The 20585-nt window shown below is 34.1% G+C and overlaps 2 protein-coding genes across 2 annotated transcripts in view; one reads left to right on the top strand and one right to left on the bottom strand.

Annotated features, from left to right (window-relative positions):
- LOC111516393 (organic cation transporter protein) overlaps window positions 1-20585 on the bottom strand; it is a 171332-nt gene that overhangs the window by 135131 nt on the left and 15616 nt on the right. The window lies entirely within an intron of this gene.
- On the top strand, window positions 18925-19770 carry LOC141487601 (uncharacterized). Its single transcript, XM_074186752.1, has 2 exons — window positions 18925-19290; window positions 19376-19770. Exons 1-2 carry the CDS (start codon window positions 19166-19168, stop codon window positions 19665-19667), a joined length of 417 nt encoding a protein of 138 aa, XP_074042853.1. The 5' UTR covers window positions 18925-19165; the 3' UTR covers window positions 19668-19770.

Genomic DNA, 20585 nt, shown 5'->3' with positions numbered 1-20585 from the left:
TCACCTCTCACATTTCCTTACCTGTTCTATCAATCTAAAGTATTTTCAGCATTGCGGCGTTGAAACTTCCATCAAAAAATCCTAGCAACTTTATTTTTTTAAACGGAACACCCCGTATATTAATACATTTTTTAAATCGCTCTGGTATTTTAATACTTTTTTGTTGATAATGTCCTATACCTATCTCTATCTGTTTTCGAGATAAAAAATAAATTTTGCTAAATATGGTCCAAAACATAGCCTCAATTGAAATTAAGTACATCAGTACTCTCAATTCATGAAAAGTTGATATTTTGATGATAGTTTGGACAAACTCGAAATATTCAAATAACACCAAGAAATCGACTCCATATCATACAGGGCGTACTAAAAATTACTATTATTTCCATTGTGCATAAAAGTAGTCAAAAGTTCATTTTTTCAAATGAAACCCTCTGGAAATTACTCGGTAAATTGAAAGATGGTGAAAAATGCTTCAAGATGATACATCATGTCCCTATACCTGAATCGTCAAGTTTTCTCAATAAAGTCGCTTATTCTAGAAACATTATTTTTTTTAGAATTTGGATTTAGGTAGCAGTGGAATTATCAAGCTTATAGCAGTTCGGTTACTTTTATAAGTAATTTACAAAGAGTTATCGACGGTGTTTCGAATCATCTTCCAAAAAGGATGCAAATATCGATTATTCAAACGAAGTTATTTATTATACACATGAACGAAGTGATCCAATCATTGTCAGAACGTGTAAAAAATTCAACCAGATGTATCCTGAATTAACACCAATGAACGAGAGGAAGTTTGTAAGGTTACAAAATAATTTCCTTCACTATAGCTCAAAGTTTCCAGGGAACAACTGTACCAAAAATCAGTAATTTCTAGGTAAAAAGTAAGATTTTGTGGGCTAAAACATGTGAAAGTACAGACAATAACAGAATAGGATGATTCAAAATAACAAAATTATAAACAAAATATCACATTTTCACAATAAATGCTGAAAATGTTGTCCATTATATTCTAAACACTTTAAAATGTTTTTTTGTACGCGACTTGTGGTTGCTTTTTCAATTTCTTGGGGATCCAGATCTTCAATACTCCGCACTATTCGCCGTCGCAATTCTTCTTTGGTAGGCACTGGAGTACTGTATACCCCTTCTTTTGAAACACCCCATAAAAAAGTCAAGTGGCGTGAGATCGGGTGATCTCGGTGGCCAATCCTACGGCCCTAAACGCCTAAACCAAAGATCGTCGAAGAGTTCTTCAAGTTTCCTAGAAACTTCCTGGGTGGAATGAGCTGGCGCTCCGACCAGTTGAAACTACGAATTCCTATATTCCTCTAAAGGCAAATTTTCAAGAAAATCGGTTACAGTCGTCCTTAATATTTGGATCTCTCTGCATTCAGTGTGTCTTCATAAATGAAAAAGCTAATTTTATTGTTCTTCAGAATACAGAAAACATTCAGGTCAAATTTTTCTTTTGTAACATAAGGATTATGATCAGCCCAAAAATGTTTATTCTTTCTATTGAAAATACCATCCCTCGTAAATTTTGATTCGTCGCTCCAAATTATTTTTGATAAAAATTCCCGATCTTCCTGTGTATGAATCAAAATGGATTCACAAAAATGCATTCTACGATCGAAGTCTTCTGCTCTTAGAGCTTGAACTTTGGTAAATGTATACGGATGCATTCCGTGATTTTTCAAAATTCGTTGTACTGAACCATGTGATACACCTAAATCTTTTTCTGCACTGCGAATGGAAGCTTCTGGATATGCCAAAACGTTAACAGTATTGTCCTCATTTGGTAATGTTGAAGGCGCTTTCAACATGAAGCCATAGTTAAGGAAATTATTTTGTAATCTTACAAACTTCCTCTCGTTCATTGGTGTTAATTCAGGATACATTTGGTTGAATTTTCTACAAGTTCTGGCAATGATTTGATCACACTGTCCGTGTATAATAAATAATTTCGTAAGAACTTCGTTTGAATAATCAATATTTGCATTCATTTTTGGCGATTTTTTGAAACACCGTCAATAACCATTTATAAATTACTTATAAAACTCACCAAATTGTCATAAGCTTGATATATCCAGGGCTACCTAGAAATCAAATTCTTTAAAAATTATTTTTTATACAACTGTTATTGAAAATCTCTTTGATAGAAACACTTCAATCAGAACACCTACCAAAAAATCATTTAGAAAAGTTCACACATGCAGTTCGTGCTATTGGTAATATTAAATCCCTGTGAAGTTACTGACGATGACAAAGTAGTATTCAGTCCAACTGTAGAAAGTCCTTCATGACTAACCAATAATCCTCCTTGAAATAACGCGAGTTGGCGTATGTAGTTGTAACATATGCCTTGTAATCCAAAGATCGTGTGTTCAAATCCCATGAACCCTATAATTTTTTTTATTATCAGCAGTAATGTTATACAAAAAAATTTGTATGATGCATTTGTTAAAAGTGATTTTATTTTGCTCGTGAGTTTGCTCCACTTCCTGACGCTCGTTTTGCAATAATCCCCACTCACAAAATAAAATGCCACTTTCAACACTTGTAGGTAAAACGTGAATAACTATTACACACAAAAACGGCTTTATTAAGAAAACTTGACGATTTAGGTATAGGAACATGTATATCATCTTGAAGCATTTTTCACCAACTTTCAATTTATCGAGTAATATACAGGGGGTTTCATTTGAAAAAATGAACTTTCGACTACTTTTATGCACAATGGAAATAATAGTAATTTTAGCACGCCCTGCATGATATGGAGTGAATTTCTTGGTGTTATTTGAATATTTCGAGTTTGTCCAAACTATCATCAAAATATCAACTTTTCATGAATTGAGAGTACTGATGTACTTAATTTGAAATAAGGCTATGTTTTGGACCATATCTACCACAATTTATTTTTTATCTCGAAATCACATAGAGATAGGTATAGGACATTATCAACAAAAAAGTATTAAAATACCAGAGCTATTCCAAAAATGTATTAATATACGGGGTGTTCTATTTAAAAAAATGTAATTGCTAGGACTTTTTGATAGAAGTGATAACGCCGCAATGCTGAAAATATTTTAGATCGATAGAACAGGTAAGGAAATGTGAGAGGTGAAATTTTCTGAAAAATCATGCTTTGCGTTTTCCAGAAACGTCTAATCTACCATCGACCGTGAGTCACGCTGTATATCAATCGTTGGAGATCAGAGAGACCTAGTACTTTTCGACAATAGAAGCAGCTGATTATCCACATTAATAGATGGTGCGTCAAGAATTTTTTGATAAATATAAAACTGAATAATAACTTTTGTTTGAAGGTGGTTGAATAATTACTGTTTTATCTGAATTAAAAAGAAGCGAGTTAGTGGAAAACTACCAGTTCAAAAATCTCATTGTTTGCTCTCATTTCCATTGTATACCCGTTAGGTCGGAGCCTGTTATAAGCATGCCAATGTCATCAGCAAATTTCACGGACTTTCCATCAGGAACAGAATCGTCAACTTTATCTATCTATATATATATATATATATATATATATATATATATATATATATATATATATATATATATATATTCGAAATGGTACAGGTCCCAAGACTGAACCTTGTCGTACTCCGAGTGATAGAGATATCGGTTGAGAGTTGATTGTTCTTTTGTTAGCCTCAATCCCAAGTGAGCAGCATCTTCTGATTATTTCTCGCTTGGTTAGCGAAACGCGCGTCGAGGGACAGTATTTTCGTTCAGGTGTAGAAAAAGTTTCCTCAATAGGATTAATTTTACGCTAGAGGTTTCAAATTCTACTTATCAAGTTAAAGTTAAAGAGGATCTAGAAGTGATTTCGAATTGGGCTGAAAGTAACCAGGTTCAATTCAATACAACAAAAACCCAGGCATTGGTTTTCTACAAAAAGATAGATCTCTCCGAACCGGATATAATAATGTCAGGTCAGACAATTTCGCTTTCTGCTTCGATACCTTTGTTGGGGTTAAAATGGACACCAATATAGCTTGGCACAATCATGTCGCTGGAATTGCAAAAGCTATTTCTGAAAAGCTTGAAACACTGTTCCGAACTAAAAAACTGTACACACCTCAGCTCAATAAAGCTCCGATCAGACCTGCTTGGGAGTACTCTCCTCATGTATGGAGCTCTGCCTCCAAATATACTCTGAAGTTGTTGGATTCCATCTAGAAAAGAGCCATCCGCCGATTCAAATCCAATGTAAATCACTACTTTCGCACAGGCACCGCTCTGAGAGCACCTTAAGGATTTTCCTGCAGTGCTTGTGTTTTGTCCTTAAAAAAAGGTTACATTTACTTCGATCGATTTCGTATCAACTAACATCGATATGATATGTTTTTTGACTCCGGTTGCCTAAAATACTAGTATCTTCTTTTCTAAACTTTTCAAGATATGTGTGCAAAATGTTATGCACTCCCATATTCAAAAAGTTATTTCTCCTACTCAGCATGGTTTCATACAACAAATATCATGTATGACAAATCTTGCATGTTTAAATCAATATATCTGTACGTACTTGGACAAGCAGAAACAAGTCGATGTTGTTTATTTAGACTTTCAAAAAGCCTTCGATCAAATATAACATTATGTTCTTCTCAGCAAATTGACAAAATTGGGACTCTCTAACCAACTGCTTACTTTAATTGAATCATATCTAGTTAACAGAAAACAATTCGTCGGATATGAATCTTTCAAATCGGCTCAGTACTTAGTAACATCTGGGGTACCAGGTTCTAATCTTGGACCTCTTTTATTTTTTATTTTTATCAATGATTTGGCAACCTCTTTGAATATTCCTAGCCTACCATATTTCTAGCCGACATTACTGAACTGCCAACGTGTACAACATGAATTAGATGTAATCAAACTTTGGTGTAATAATAATCGTCTACAGCTGAACGTATCCAAATGTAAAATAATATCATTTACAACAAAAAAGTGAACTTGATTGTTGATTATTCAACAAGCAAAACATAAATGGCATCCGTATTCTCATATTCCAGTCCATGGCCTGAAGCTATCCGATTATGTGAGAAGAATTACCTTTGCAGAGTTATTCATTATGAAAAATCAAGAAAACGACCAATTTTTGACGAATATTATACGGAGCGACGAAGCGAAATTTACCAGAATTGGGATATTCAACAAGCGGAATTCTCACTACTGGAGCGATACAAACCCGCATTCAGTTCGGGAACGTCAATTTCAAGACCGTTGGAATTTCAATGTTTACTGCGCTGTTAAAGACGAAAATTTAAATGGTTAGTTGAAAAGTATCGGAATTGTATTGTATTCATTAATTTAAAAAATATTAAAATACATCACTCAAGAAAATGGCATCAAGGTAGCTATGTAATAAATAAACATTCATAGCATCTAGAAAATACATAACAGACCAACAGGTATTTTTATTTTCAGGTGAACGGTACCTAGATATTTAAAAAAATCTCGATACGGATCATTTGGAAAAACTGACGCTCGCTGACCATCGAAAAATTTGGTATCAACAAGATGGAGCACCTCAACATAATCATCAGATGGTGATGACGTATTTAGAAGAAAATCATTACGACCAGTGGTTTGGAACCGACGGTTCTCAATTATGGCCACCGCGATCGCCCTATTTAACTCCAATGAATTTTTTTTATTTAGGGTTATATGAAAAACGAGGTGTATTCCAACACGCCAATAACAAAAGAAGATTTTCAGCAGAGAGTTCGTACTTCTTTCAACTCTATTCCACCGGACATGATAAGACGAGCTGTAGGAGACGTCATACGGAGAAATGTAAAATGCTTAAAAGTTGGAGGCAATGTATTTGAACATTTGTTGCATTAAAAAAAGCGGTCGACAAAAGTGTCACATGTTCTTATTTAGCATTGAAATTAAGTTTGAAATTGTTGTTTATTCTAATCATGATTTTTGTCTTGAATATGGGATTATTTTTCATGAGATATTCAATGGAAACCAGGCAACAAAGAAATTTTATCGGACAAAATTGGGGGGTAAAAACGTAAATCCTCGCGTGATAGTAACTTCTATTGCAGATTAAAATTATAAGTGTTTAAAGGTGATTGGCAATGTTTCACGATGAATTTCATTAGTTCGGACTTCCATTGTCTACTATATAAAATGATTTGAAATCCCTGAAACAACTAAAAAAGAAGAATTAAAAATGAATAGCTGAAAATAACAATTATATTAAGCAAAATGAACCTGAAATGAAATAATAGTGAAATAAAATACAAGAAAAATAGAACAATTGAACAAAAATAAATAAAAATGAAGAAATGAAAAAAAAGACGTTTCTATTGTTAGTATCTACAATCGTCTTCGGGTGATGACTGGACTGATTCCTCCGAGAGATGACTATTTATAGGTCGTTCGAGTACTTTCACTTATCCCCGCTTTCCATTTTCCGCTTCACTGGTTCCGTGGGAGATGACCGGAGTTGGCGAGAGTTGACCATTTTTCGCTTGATAATGCGGGTTTCCATATGTTGCGTATTTCTACGCTGGCTTGGCTGAATACGTTGTTGGACAACATGTATGCGGCTTCCTTGAATTTTCTCCTAAACCAGTGTTCGTCTCTGTGCAAGATCTCAGCTTGGGACCATTCGATGTTGTGTTGATGGGTCCAAACATGCTCTGCAATTTCTGATTTGCTGGTTTCCCCTCGCTGTGTGTGTTTCTTGTGCTCGGCAATGCGAACATTCAATGGCCTCTTAGTTTCACCAATATAGGATTTTCCGCACTCACAGGGTATCCAGTAAATGCAATTCTTGAAATCGCAGTCCGCGTTTGGTGGCCTGGTTTTCGTGAGGCTGCTACGGATATAGTGTTACCGGATCTGAAACAGGTTCTGATGTTGTACTTGGAACCAATTCTTCTTATCTTCTCCGATAATCCTCTGATGTAGGGAACTGCAAGCACTGGTTGTGACGGCTTCTCTTCCATGCGATGCTCCTGCCGAGAAAATTCAAGGAAGCCGCATACATGATGTCCAACAACGTATTCAGCCAAGCCAGCGTAGAAATACGCAACATATGGAAACCCATCATCAATCGAAAAATGACCAACTCCCGCCAAAACGGTCATCTCCCACGGAACCAGTGAAGCGGAAAATGGAAAGCGGGGATAAGTGAAAGTACTCGAACGACCTATAAATAGTCAGCTCTCGAAGGAATCAGTACAGTCATCACCCGAAGACGATTGTAGATACTAACAAACGAAACGTCTTTTTTTTCATTTCTTCATTTTTATTTATTTTTGTTCAATTGTCGTGAACTAACGTGACTTGGAATCTCTCCACTTTCTATTTTAATTTTCTTTTTTCATTTCTTCATTTTTATTTATTCAATTGTTCTATTTTTACTTGTATTTCATTTCACTATTATTTCATTTCAGGTTTATTTTAGTTGATATAATTGTTATTTTCAGCTATTCATTTTCAATTCTTTTTTTTTTAGATGTTTCAGGGATTTCAAATCATTTTATATAGTAGACAATGGAAGTCCGAACTAGTGAAATTTTTCATTTCACTTTTGAAATTCTACGTATATGAACATTTTATATATACTTTGTTTCAATATTAACATTTATACATTTCTATATTCCATTATTTTTAATATTTATTTATATATACTCTGCAATAACAGCATTTCCTGTAACTGGCTACTCTTGTTGGAAATAAATCGCTTCTTTTTTTTCTCTATAAATTCATCGGCTCCTAAAATGTATTTTGTAGTATTCTAAATTTGGAATCAGCGTCTTTCTAGTATGACATCAGGAAGTAGCAACGTTTGATCAGATTCTTACTTGTTTTTAATCCTTGGTAACTTTCATCGGATATAGTCGAGAATATGGAAATATATTAAACAAATCTTGAGGTTAAAATGTCTAATGATCCTTATTAGGAGCCTACAAATATGAGATATTTATTCAAATTAATTACAATTAACCATACAGAACAAGCGAACCAAAACAGTCAAGTTGAAACTAGTAATTATTGATGCTAATTAAGAGCAAAAATTAATGATTCATTAGTTCAATGAATAACAAAACAATAGCGTATCATGAAGCATGACTATGAAATTCGTTAAATGTTTTCAATTACAAAAAAATGACCCTGATCTTATTTTCAGAGAAAAAGAATTGCCTATATCAGCCCGCTAGTTAAACATATATTTTAAGGATACCTATCTCTTTTGAAAATGTAACTGAATAGTACACACATAAGACATGATGTGAGGGTGTCCCAAAAGGTAGGTATATCTAGGTATAATATGACGATTCAATTTTTGAAATAACATATTTTGAGCCGACCACTACATCAAACCATTAAATTTTCATTACAAGAGACATTCATTTTCAACAATTTTTCAGCATCAACAACCAATGAAAATGATGAGAAAGTGAAGAAAGTTGTTATGGAGAATCGTCGAATCACTATTAAAAAAGTTGCTAAGGATGTTGGTATGCATGTAAGACATGCAATTTTTTCAGAAATTTTTGGAATACGAAGGAATTAAATCGTTTATATTCAATGCAACTTCTGGGTTCCTCAACGTTCATACTTGGGTCCACTATTATTTCTTCTATTTGTTAATGACATTTCTGATAATATCAACTCTGAAAAACTACTTTTTGTTGATGACATGAAGATTTTCAGGGAGATTGAAGACTACTCTGATTATATATCATTACGAAACGATATTACTGAATTACATGATTGGTGTCAGAAAATTGAACTATCATTAAACATAGGCAGATGTGAAATTATGACTTTTGCAAGGAAATCCTCAGTAGAAATATATAAATACAAATTTGCAGATATAACATTGGCAAGAATTACCGACTCGAGAGATCTGGGTATTATCTTTGATGAAAAACTAACGTTTTCGTCACATATCGAAAAAATAACATCCCGTGCAATGAAAATGCTAGGATTTGTGATGCGTAATAGCAAAGAATTCTCATCATTAGAGGCAATTAGCTCTATATACAGGGTGTAACTGAATAAGTGTAAAACATTTAAGGAGGTGATTCCTCATCGAAAAAAAGATAGGATCTTTCATATAAAGAAACTTCATTGGAGCATTCCTTATTAAGAAACAGCCCCTTAAAGGGGGTACATAAAATTTATATAACAATTTTTTTCACAAGCACTGAAAAAGTTACAATATTGAAATCAACCTGACGTTTTGTACTACCAAAAAGACACTTAGCCAGTAATTTATTTGATTTACTCCATGGTTGTAAGGGGTGGAAAACGCAACCCATAAAATGTATTTCCAATGTAACTTTTTGTCTTCTTATTTGTTTACCATTTAAAAACTCATTTCCGATAGCCTGTTTCATTCTAAACAAAAAATGTCTCTTGGGTTTTTTGCCCAAAATAAACAAGTTCGCAGCAAAAAAATATTTTACGAACAACTACAGAGATACATCGTCATAAATGCGAACTGGGTTTATTGTTATTTTGTAGTTAGTTCCTGCATTAAACGATTACAGGGAGATGAACAAAACTAATTTATTAATAAGAAAACACACAACATGTAGAAATCATAGTAAATGTTCAATATGTCTACCTTCAGACATTACGCATGCGTCTAGATGTCGGCGCATTGAGTCACGTATTCGCTCAAATATTCCTGGAGTCTCTCTGATTACTCTGCACGTATCGATGATGCGGTTTCTTAAGTCCTCTACATCGCGAATAGGAGTATGATAAACCAAATGCTGTAAATGGCCCCAAATAGAGAAATCGAGAGGATTGAGATCCGGATTTGCATATGTTTCAGTTAAATGCTGACGTGCTACTTGACTAAAATGGGCGGGAGCCCCATCATGCATAAAAAACATATCCCTTCTGACGCCCAAAAGAACTTCCTCTATTAGCAGTACTGGATGCACTTCTCTTAAAAATTGAACGTATGCCTCGCCATTTAATCGAGGAGGTAGAAAATGAGGCCCAATTAAATCATCCCCAATAACTCCGAGCCACACGTTAAGAGAAAACTGTTCTTGATGGTTAGTTTCGACAATAGCGTGAGGGTTTTCATCAGCCCATATGTGGTAATTATGAAAATTAATAATCTTGTCCCGAAAAAAACTACATTCGACTGTGAATTCTATCGTCTTCAGAAAGTCACAATTTCGTCTAAATCATTTCCAGTATCCAATTGCAAAATTCAAGACGGTTCGGAAAGTCTCGCGGTAACAGTTCCTGTACTCGTTGCAGATGGTAAGGGTATAAGAGTTGTTCCTTTAAAATTCGAAATACCGTCATATGATAAACATTAAGCTGGAAAGCAATCTTTCTAGTACTGGTAGTAGGTTGTTCTTCAAACAAATTCCTCAAGCTGAGGTGTTCGTACTTCTCGATGGCGACCACAATCCCGCGTTCTTTTGTCGAATGAACCATATTCTCGTAATCGTTGATGAAGTCGAGCAAATATTCTATGTGAAGGATGCTGCCGTTGAGGATACATTTCAGCATATCTTCTAGAAGCGACAGACCGTAAACGTAATGCATATCAGCCATTTCCTCATTTGTGTATGCCATTTTAATAACAAGTGAATTATTAAAGTCACAAATCAAGAACAGAACAACAACCCACAATTAATATTAATTCAATTTCGAAAATTCACAAACTGACAGCGTCATACCAATTTAATTGTCACTATCGCTAATAGCGACCTACTAGATACATTAGTTTCGTATTTTCGCATTTATGACGATGTATCTCTGTAGTTGTTCTTAAAATGATTTTTTGCTGCGAACTGGTTTATTTTGGGCAAAACACCCAGAATACATTTTTTGTTTAGAATGAAACAGGCTATCGGAAATAAATTTTTAAATGGTAAACAAATAATAAGACAAAAAGTTACATTGGAAATAAATTTTAGGGGTTGCGTTTTCCACCCCTTACAACCATGGGGTAAACCAAATAAATTTCTGGTTAAGTGTCTTTTTGGTAGTACAAAACGTCAGGTTGATTTCAATATTGTAACTTTGTTCGTGCTTGTAAAAAAATTGTTATACAAATTTTATGTACCCCCTTTAAGGGGCTGTATCTTAACAAGGGATGCTCCAATGAAATCTCTTTATGTGAAAGATCCTATCTTTTTTTCGATGAGGAATCACCTCCTGGAATGTTTTACACTTATTCAGTTACACCCTGTATTATTCATTGGTCAGAAGCAAACTGGAATATTGTAGCTCCCTATGGAATCCTTGTCAGGGAAAATAAATATTGTATTGAAGCTGTACAGAAAAAGTTTCTGAAATTTCTTTACTTAAGAAAGCATGGTTCTTACCCCATAAGAGACTATAGCTATGATTTACTCTTGGAAGAGTTCCACTATACATCACTTAAAAAACGCCGTCAAATTAACGACTCGATTTTTATATACAAAATCATACATAATCAAATCGACTCTTCTACTTTACTTTCAACATTGAATTTCAACGTTCCTCGTATAACTTCCAGGTCACATATAACTATTTACATTGACGTACCTAACTCACAACACCATTTTTACTGTCCTTTGACATCTATGTGTAGGAGCTACGATTGTCTACGAATTATCTATATATTCTTCTTACCCTTATCTCAGTTTAGGAAAGCAATATATAATGCACTACATAACTGATATGTTACATGGTATGTAATGCTAATATAGATTACGTTTTATATTTAATTTTTGTTTTTCAGGACTAATAAATATAAGCTTTTCATTTTGTATTATGTACTCCTGTAAATGAGTCTCATCACCTATTGGCTGTATTTTCTCAATAAATAAATAAATAAATGAAGCGTGTGGCAGCGAAGTTCGTTCCAAAATTTCTGAATTTTGACAAAAAAAAAACCGTCGTATGAGCACCGCTCAGAAATTGTTGAATGACGTTATCACGTAACCAGTGCAGAATAATGGGTATATGGTTATGATGTCGAACCCAAGTTCAATCGTCCCAATGGAAGAGCCTAGGAGAGCCAAGACAAAAAAATCACGCCAAGTTCGATCAAATATCAAAGTTTTGCTCACTGTTTTCTTTGATTACCGTGGCGTAGTGCATCAGGAGTTTTTGTTACATGGCGAACGGTCAATAAGAAGAATTATTTCGAAGAAAACGAAGAAAACGTCCGGTATAGTCGAAGTAACCGATATAGTAATTCCTAAAGCTTCCGCGAACTCAAAGGCCAAAAAAACCAATACAAAGAAATAATGCCGCTACGAACTAGTCCACGTGGACTGGAGAATTGGCGGTTCGTATTGGATAATTTTTACTAACCGAGTTTTATGATTGGCTGAAGAGTCATAAAATTAAATTTGAAGTCATGTTACGGTGACGAATAGAATGCGAGCCGTCTTATTGATTGATTGATTGATTGATTGATTGATTGATTGATTGATTGGTTGATTGATTGATAGCACTTTATTTTCAACAGGCATTCACCCAATTACAGGAAATGTACAAAGGTGTTGATGAAAATGTATGCAAAACAGTATAATTATTAAAAAAAAAAGATTGCTACAACTTAAAGAAAAATAAGTAGAAATAGAGATATATCACAAGAAGCGAAAAGAGAAAGGGATCACAGTTAAAAGGTTCTTGTGATAATACCTTCTGAAATAAAACTTTGAGAACTGTGATTAATATCGCACATATCACATATTGAATTATAGTTGTTACAAAGTATTGACACTGGTGCTTTCAAACTGTTATTTGTTCTGACAAGATCACAGTAAAATGTCGTTTGATATCTGGAATCAAGGCGTGGGGTACGGAAGTTGATTATTTGTAAAAGAGGGGCACACGAGATCTTATTGTTCAGCAAAGTATTGTTTGAAGAAAGGAGATTGTGACAAAAAGTCGTCGTGTATTCAGAGATATTACATTAAGTTGATTCAGAAGGATAGAATAGTCGGTTCCCCTCTGAGGATATATTCCTGTGGCCTTGAAAGACAGATATTTTTAAAAAAAATTCTTTGAACAGCATCAATATGATGTATGTGGCAATCGTAAATTGGATTCCATATTAACACGCCGTATTCTAGTTTAGAACTCACATAGGTATTAAACAGTGTTATAATCGTATTAATATTCTTGAATTCTCTGGCATTCCTCATAATAAAGCCCAACATTCGATTCACTGATGAAATAGCCTGGTCTATGTGGGAAGTGAAAGTGAATTTATAATCAAAAATGATTCCAAGATCTGTCATCTCATTTACTCGACTAACTGGAATGCTGTCAATAAAATAAGAAAATTTGAATTGAAGGGGTTATATTTTTAGGAGTGATTAATTTTTTGGGAAAAGAAAGTTTTTGGCTTTCTACTACTCCATCTTGATACAAAAACAAGGATGAGGGAATCTTCCAAGGAAAGGAAGGAAGTAATCAATTTCAAAATAAGTAACTCTATACATTGATGTGTAGATCATGCAAAGAAGTAACTTTCAGACACAAACAGAAAAAAAATTCTTTCGAAACAAATACTTCTATATGAACACTGAATTATACAGAAGATACTTTTCTCTACTCAGTTTGTATTTCAAACATTCGTTGTGGAATAAAAATCAGATTTCATTCACATGAGTTCTACTTTAAATGAATGGTAATAAATTGCACTCACATGGAACACTGTCACCCTCACTGGTATACACCGATGTTTCGCCTTAAGACACTTGCCCCAAGGCTCTTCAGTATCAAATTGGATAACGTTATAGAAAATACATACAGTTCATTCATAAATTACGATTTTTAATGTCACGAAATAAGCTAGATCTGCTTATGTCATCAATGACATCGTAATGTCATTCATTCCCCTATTTGAATATAGAAGTATTTGTTTCGAAAGAATTTTTTTTCTTTCGTGTAATTTAATATTTATATGAAAATAGCTGTTTCAGGAGGACTTTCTTTCAGTTTGTGTCTGAAAGTTACTTCTTTGCATGATCTACACATCCATGTATAGAGTTACTTATTTTGAAATTGATTACTTCCTTCCTTTCCTTGGAAGATTCCCTCATCCTTGTTTTTGTATCAAGATGGAGTAGTAGAAAGCCAAAAACTTTCTTTTCCCAAAAATAAGAAAATTCTATTATATTCTTTTTTCTAGAAAATGATAAAATGTAACATTTCGATATGTTCAAACGTAAATGGTTCTTGGAACACCAGTCGAATACTAAATACATTTCATTTTGTAAAATTAAGCAGTCTTCATAATTGTCAATTACTTTAAATCATCAGCGTAAAGAAGTTTTAGGCAGTTCATCATTTTCGCCAGATCAACAATGAAAATCAGAAATAAAAGAGGTCCCAAGTTCGAGCCTTGTGGTACCCCTGAGCTAGGTGTGTACAAAGAGGACTGAAAACCTTCATGTTCTACGTATTGCTTTCTGTCAAAGAGATAGCTTGTGAAAAGATCAATTAAACTTCCAGATAAGCCAAACGATGATAGTCGCTGAATGAGGATGTAAAAATCAATTTGGTCAAACGCCTTTTGCATGTCCGTATAAACTACGTCAACTTGTTGCTTTTGGTCCAAAGCATCTGAAACATGTTGTGAAAGGCATGCAAGATTGGTCACACATGACTTTTGTTCCACGAACCCATGTTGATCGTCCGATATTATATTTCTGATCGAGTTATAGATAAAACCGTATAGAATTATTTCGAAAAGTTTCGAGAAATTGCTTAATATAGAAGTAGACCTGTAATTGTTTATAACAGTTGCGTCCCCTTTCTTCAAGATAGGACATACTCGTGCTGTTTTCCAAATCTCCGGAAACGTAGATGTTTTCAGTGAAAGGTTGAAGATGTGAAGCAAAGGGCTTAATAAAGGGTGGATACAATCTTTTACTAGAAAACTCGGTATGTGGTCCGGTCCAACAACTAGTTTGTTTTTCAATTTCTTAGTGACCTTAATAATATCTATCTCATTAATATGTTATATTTATACCCGGAAAATTGTTTGGAAAGTTATCTAGCATACCACACACGGAGATATCCGATATGATGTATACACTTTTAAAATAATTCGCAAAAGCGTCGACGATTTTCTGAGGTTTGGAATAAGAGTTATTGTCATCCTTCATAAAGCCGGGAATTCTAGAATTGCATTTTTTACTCTTAATAAAATTCCAAAAAGTACTTGGATTTCCGTGTATATTGTTCTCACTCTCATCAATGAAGTTTTTATAAGCTTCATTAATTTTTAGCTTGACTTCAGCTCTTAGCGAAATAAATTGTTCTCGAAAAAAAATGTATTATACTTTTTTAAGTTTTTGTGGGCCTGCTCTTTCTTTCGAATATTTTTTATAATAGTTGATGTGAACCAATGCGGATATCTACGGATACGATTAGATTTTAGGGAAACAGTGACGTAGAAAATGTTATACAGAATATTGTTCAAATTATGACATGCAGTGTTTACGTCTGTTTGTTCTAAAACACGAGACCAATCTTCATTGGCAACAAGTTGATACATCATAGGAAAATTGGCTTTTCTGAAATTATAATTTTTTGATATGTCACAAGAATGAGAGAAGTTATTAAAACGATCACGACTATGTGAGGTTATCAAATCTATTTGTATGGAAGGGTTATGTTTGTCCTCGTTTACAAGAGGATCCATGTTCCTACGAACATCACAAACAGTTTTTGTTAGAACGAGATCTAGAGTACGATTCAAAATTTTGTTACATTGATATAGTTCTAAAAATTCCATAAAAGATTTCAGTATTTTTTCCTTGCTATCGTCAACCTCGGAATTAAGAAGAGGGATATTAAAATCGCCAAGTAAAACAACATTCTCACGCTGGAGGTAATATAACAAACTAACGTTACTGAAAAATTCTTCGAAATCTGCCATAGAGACAGCTGATGGAATATAAATGACAAATATGCAGAAGGTTGTGTTTCCTAGTGCTTTCGCACCGACTATATCTATACCAGGTGTTGCAGAAATGACATGTGATAAGTCCAAAGGTTTGAATTCAATATTATTACGAAGAGCGATAACTACTCCCCCCTTTTTTTTCTATTCGTTTCTCCAAATTTTCTATCACATCTGAGAATATTATAGTTACCGGGAAAGAGTTCTGCATCAAACACAGCACTGGAAAGCCACGTTTTACTCAAATATACGATGTCTATTTCTCTAGAGCTGACTGCATTAAAAAAAACGTCAGCCTTGGAGTTGAGACCTCGTACGTTCTGATAATAACATTTGAAGGAGTAACTGGGTGAATTATCTAAAAATTCACTATTTTTGGAGTGCCATTGAAGTGCTTGATTTTAATGTTGGTTTCGCCATTGTTTTTTCTTTCCACCAATTCACGTTTCAATTGTTTGTAGAAATCCAGTTATTTGGGAGTCTTATCAAAAGAGATAGAAATATATTTGAATGCCGAGTCAATATTGTCAATGTTTAGTTCAGGAAGTGATCGCGATTTCAGTGTTGAAATTCGATATTGGTGCAGTAATAATTACTTTTTGTTATAATTGATTTTTGTTATCTGTTTAAAATGTGGAGTTCATGGACAAGTACTAATAGTAATAACGAGTGTGATAACAACGCAGACTTTCTCCTGTGTAGTGATTCCAATAGTAAGTATTGCTGTAGAGTATGGACACACCATACTGAGACTTACCCCCTATTTTTGTGTTTTCAATCCAAATTTGATAAGGAGGAGCTAATTAAAGAAGAAATATCTAATATTACCGAATAAGACTGGCAGAAAAGGATAAAAAAAGTAATTTCAGTTGAAAAAAAAAATATAAGAAGATTAGACACTTACATTTTAATAGTGGAAATTAATTCATTATTGATTTAAATGACGACAGTGATAGTGAAACAGAGAATATGGAAGATGAATCATCAGAAGCTTTCGACGAAAGTTAGTGAAGTGTTTTTGAAGCGATATATGTATATACATATATATATATATATATATATATATATATATATATATATATAATATATATATATATATATATATATATATCAACTAGTATAGTTGAAAAAAACCAGACATCACCAGAAGATGGCAAATGAGACTTTGCCGAAACGTTGTGAAAATAATCCTTATGGGGAGAAAATACACAGAACACGGAGCGAAACCCGAGATATATATATATATATATATATATATATATATATATATATATATATATATATATATATATATATAGCGTCCATCAATAGGCTCGGTACATTACATTTTGCTTCCGTGACTATTTTACGTCCGTATATCCGTATATCGGACGCAAAATAGTCATCGTAAATATCTCTCTAGATAAACGACTGAAACCAACCATATTACAGATCCCAAACGGATATATTCATGGCTTGTTTCTGGTTCAGATAATTTTCCTTCTCTCCTCACCAGATGTCAGTAATAGACAATCCAATGGAAGTAAGTTAGTGCCAAAAATTAAAGTAAATATACATTTTTAGTTCATCATAAATCCGATTGGGAGCGCGAGCGTTATATACATAATGTATATTTTCATTTCACTCCACGCATTAAATTGACTCCTATTTGACCAAAAGTCGTGGCAACCCTGTAATACCCATTAAAAGTGACTTCGGGACTCCCAGACCAGAATTTCCATATATTTGTATTGAAGTCTGAAAAGTTCAAGTTTATAAACTATAAAAAAGTTATAACAAAAGCATAAGCAGTTAAACATTATAAATTTGATCATTACCGATTGAAGTTCCAAGGTTTCTCAATTCAGTTCGAATTAAAATACTTAATGAAGTACCTGATATTCCTGCTCATACTCCGAAAATAAAATATAAAGTTTCAATATTTTTATGATAAGTCGAGAATAACCATTTGTTCGGTGGAATGGCTGAGAATAAGCAATAAATTGTAAATTTATTTACGAAATAAAAATGTATGCCAGTCTTATAGTCAAAAATTATTTTAAATCGCAAATTTGAAGGCGAAATCAATTTTTAAGGCTTAGATAAAAATCTATTGTCAACTTTGAAGGTTGAAAGTTTGTACTACCTTGAATAATCCAACTGAAGTAAATATATTTAATAAAATAATTCAAAAATTAACTTTTGAGGGGCTGATCAAAATTGATTCATTCCTGAAAAAAGCTAACAACATTGAGGAAGTTAGTCGAATATACAGGGTGTTTGGTAGCTGGGTGCAAACCTTTAAGGGGGTGATACACTAGCCCATGTAGAATATATTCATACAAACATTTTCATTTTCTAGCGCGTTTTCGATTTTTAAGGGAACTTTTACGATTTTTAGTACAAAAACCCAAAATTGGTCAATTAAATGCTAATAACTTCGAATCTTAACAGAAATGTCCGGTTTTTTAAATTTATTTTAGTAGTCTTATGTGTCCCCAATCGTACTAAAGTAGTTTAAAGCACCATTGTGTCCAAAAAAGTTATGTACTGAGCATTCAAACTTTACAAAAAAAGAAAGAAAATAAAAAATCTGACCTTTGATGCCAATTAAAAAAATAAATAAAATATATACAGGTGTTCAGACACCTTTAAAAACATGCTTAGTTATTGCCCTTTCGTTTGACGTATCATTTACTTAGCTAAGTCTTGAACTTTTTCAATAGGGTACCTGAACCAGTTAAAGGTCGTAAATATGGATATTTGAAAAATTAAAAAAAAGCAATTTAAATGAAATTCAGCTCAAAAACCTTTAAACGAAAATCCTAAAGCAATATGCGATATTATTTTTAGACTTACATGGAATAATAAGAAACTTAGCCCAACTTGAAAGAAGAGAAAACTGAACAAAGGCCGGTGCCGGTGGCATTTTACAACAAAGAATTTGACCTGAAGCTAGTCATTGATTGGAATGCATTCTGTTGTTATGATTTAGACCTTATGCTAGGGCCATAAACTTGCTTTTGAGTTTATCAATTTTTAGGTACCTATGTTGAGTAATCATCTTGGACCCCTCGCCGGGTCGGTTTGATTGGCCAAAGAAGTTCTCTAGTCACTGCTTTGCCCTTTCGAGTTGCGAGTAGACGTTGGTTTTGTGTTCCCCATTTTTGTAATTCACCATGTTCAGTTATAGCCTTTCGCTCCTGCAGGTGTTGTTTATTTTGGACTATCGAACTTTTTGTTATGTGTGCTGCAATGGCTGAGTTTACGAGTCATGAACAAGCCGATATCATTTTTATGTATGGCAGAGCTGATGGTAACGCATCTCTGGCACGACGTTTGTACCAAGAACGTTACCCGAACCGCAGGTAAATTAATTTCTAATTGTAGTGGTAGTTAAATTTTGCCATATTCACCTTCAAAAGACGTTAAAAATTTGTTATTTTATTGCAGGGTGCCTAACGTCCGTGTGTTTTCCAACACATATCGTAGGCTGTCTGAATCTGGTATTCATCATGCTGAACCTGCAGTAAATCCAGGAAGACATAATGTCAATGTTGAGGAGCAAATTCTCGCAGCCTTCGAAGCGGATCCTACCACCAGCATCAGAGTTGTAGCGAGAGATTTAAACCTTTCGATATGGAAAGTGTGGAGTACGATGCACACCGAAAAGAAATATCCGTTTCACGGCACGGGTGTGCAAGGCTTGGAGGAAACGGATCCCGCGAGACGGATACGGTTCTGAAGGTTTTTGCTAAACGCAGATATTGACGACGCGTGGTTCTTAAAGTCCATCCTCTGGACTGACGAATCAAAGTTCTCCAGGGAAGGAATTACTGATTTCGACAACCTTCATGAATGGGCTGATAAGGACAGCAATCCAAATTGGAAAAAAAAGGTAAATAAATGATTTTTATCATTATTATTTTATTACCCATGTTCAACACGTGTTTAATTACCTAAATTAACTAATTTTATTGCATTTTTGTTTCAGATTTCTTCCCAAAGACAATTTTCAATAAATGTGTGGGCTGGGGTCATCGGACGCACATTGGTTGGCCCACACATTTTGCCTAACAATTTGAATGGACAAAATTACCTCGAATTCATGATAAACGACTTGCCAATGTTACTCTATGATGCCGAAGTGCCAATATTGGACACGGACAGGCCGATCACATTTCAGCAAGATGGATGCCCAGTACATTGGGCTGTAAGCGTCCGCGAACACCTGAACCGCTGTTTTCCTGACAACTGGATCGGGAGAGACGGACCCATCCCCTGGCCTGCCAGATCGCTCGACCTGACTTCGTTGGATTTTTTTGTGTGGGGTCGGGTGAAAGAACTCGTATACACAACAGAAATCACCACGAGAGAAGAATTACTTCAGCGAATAGAGGCAGCGTTTGAAATTATGAAACAGAAAATGCAAATAAAAGTAACCACAACTGAAGTACGAAATCGTTATAGAAAGTGTATACGCAATGGTGGAGGACATTTTGAACACCAACAATAAATTTTTACAGTACAAAACATTTTTTTCTTTAATTCCACAAAAATCCATATTTACGACCTTTAACTGGTTCAGGTACCCTAATTAAAAAAGTTTAAGACTAAGCTAGGTAAATGATACCTCAAACGAAAAGCAATAACTAAGCCTGTT

Source organism: Leptinotarsa decemlineata, unplaced genomic scaffold (assembly GCF_025532065.1).
Source record: "Leptinotarsa decemlineata unplaced genomic scaffold, Ldec_3_MD MMD2_P_RNA_scaffold_4, whole genome shotgun sequence".
Lineage (NCBI taxonomy): Eukaryota > Metazoa > Arthropoda > Insecta > Coleoptera > Chrysomelidae > Leptinotarsa > Leptinotarsa decemlineata.
Note: the sequence above shows the minus strand (reverse complement) of the source record. Positions and strands in the feature narration are given on the sequence as shown.

What these genes read in the sequence shown, in the direction of transcription:
- LOC141487601 (XM_074186752.1), top strand. Translation starts at nt 19,166, where the DNA reads ATGTGTGCTGCAATGGCTGAGTTTACGAGTCATGAACAAGCCGATATC. An exon ending in GAACGTTACCCGAACCGCAG is followed by an intron (nt 19,291 to 19,375) that starts GTAAATTAATTT and finishes ATTTTATTGCAG; the next exon opens with GGTGCCTAACGTCCGTGTGT.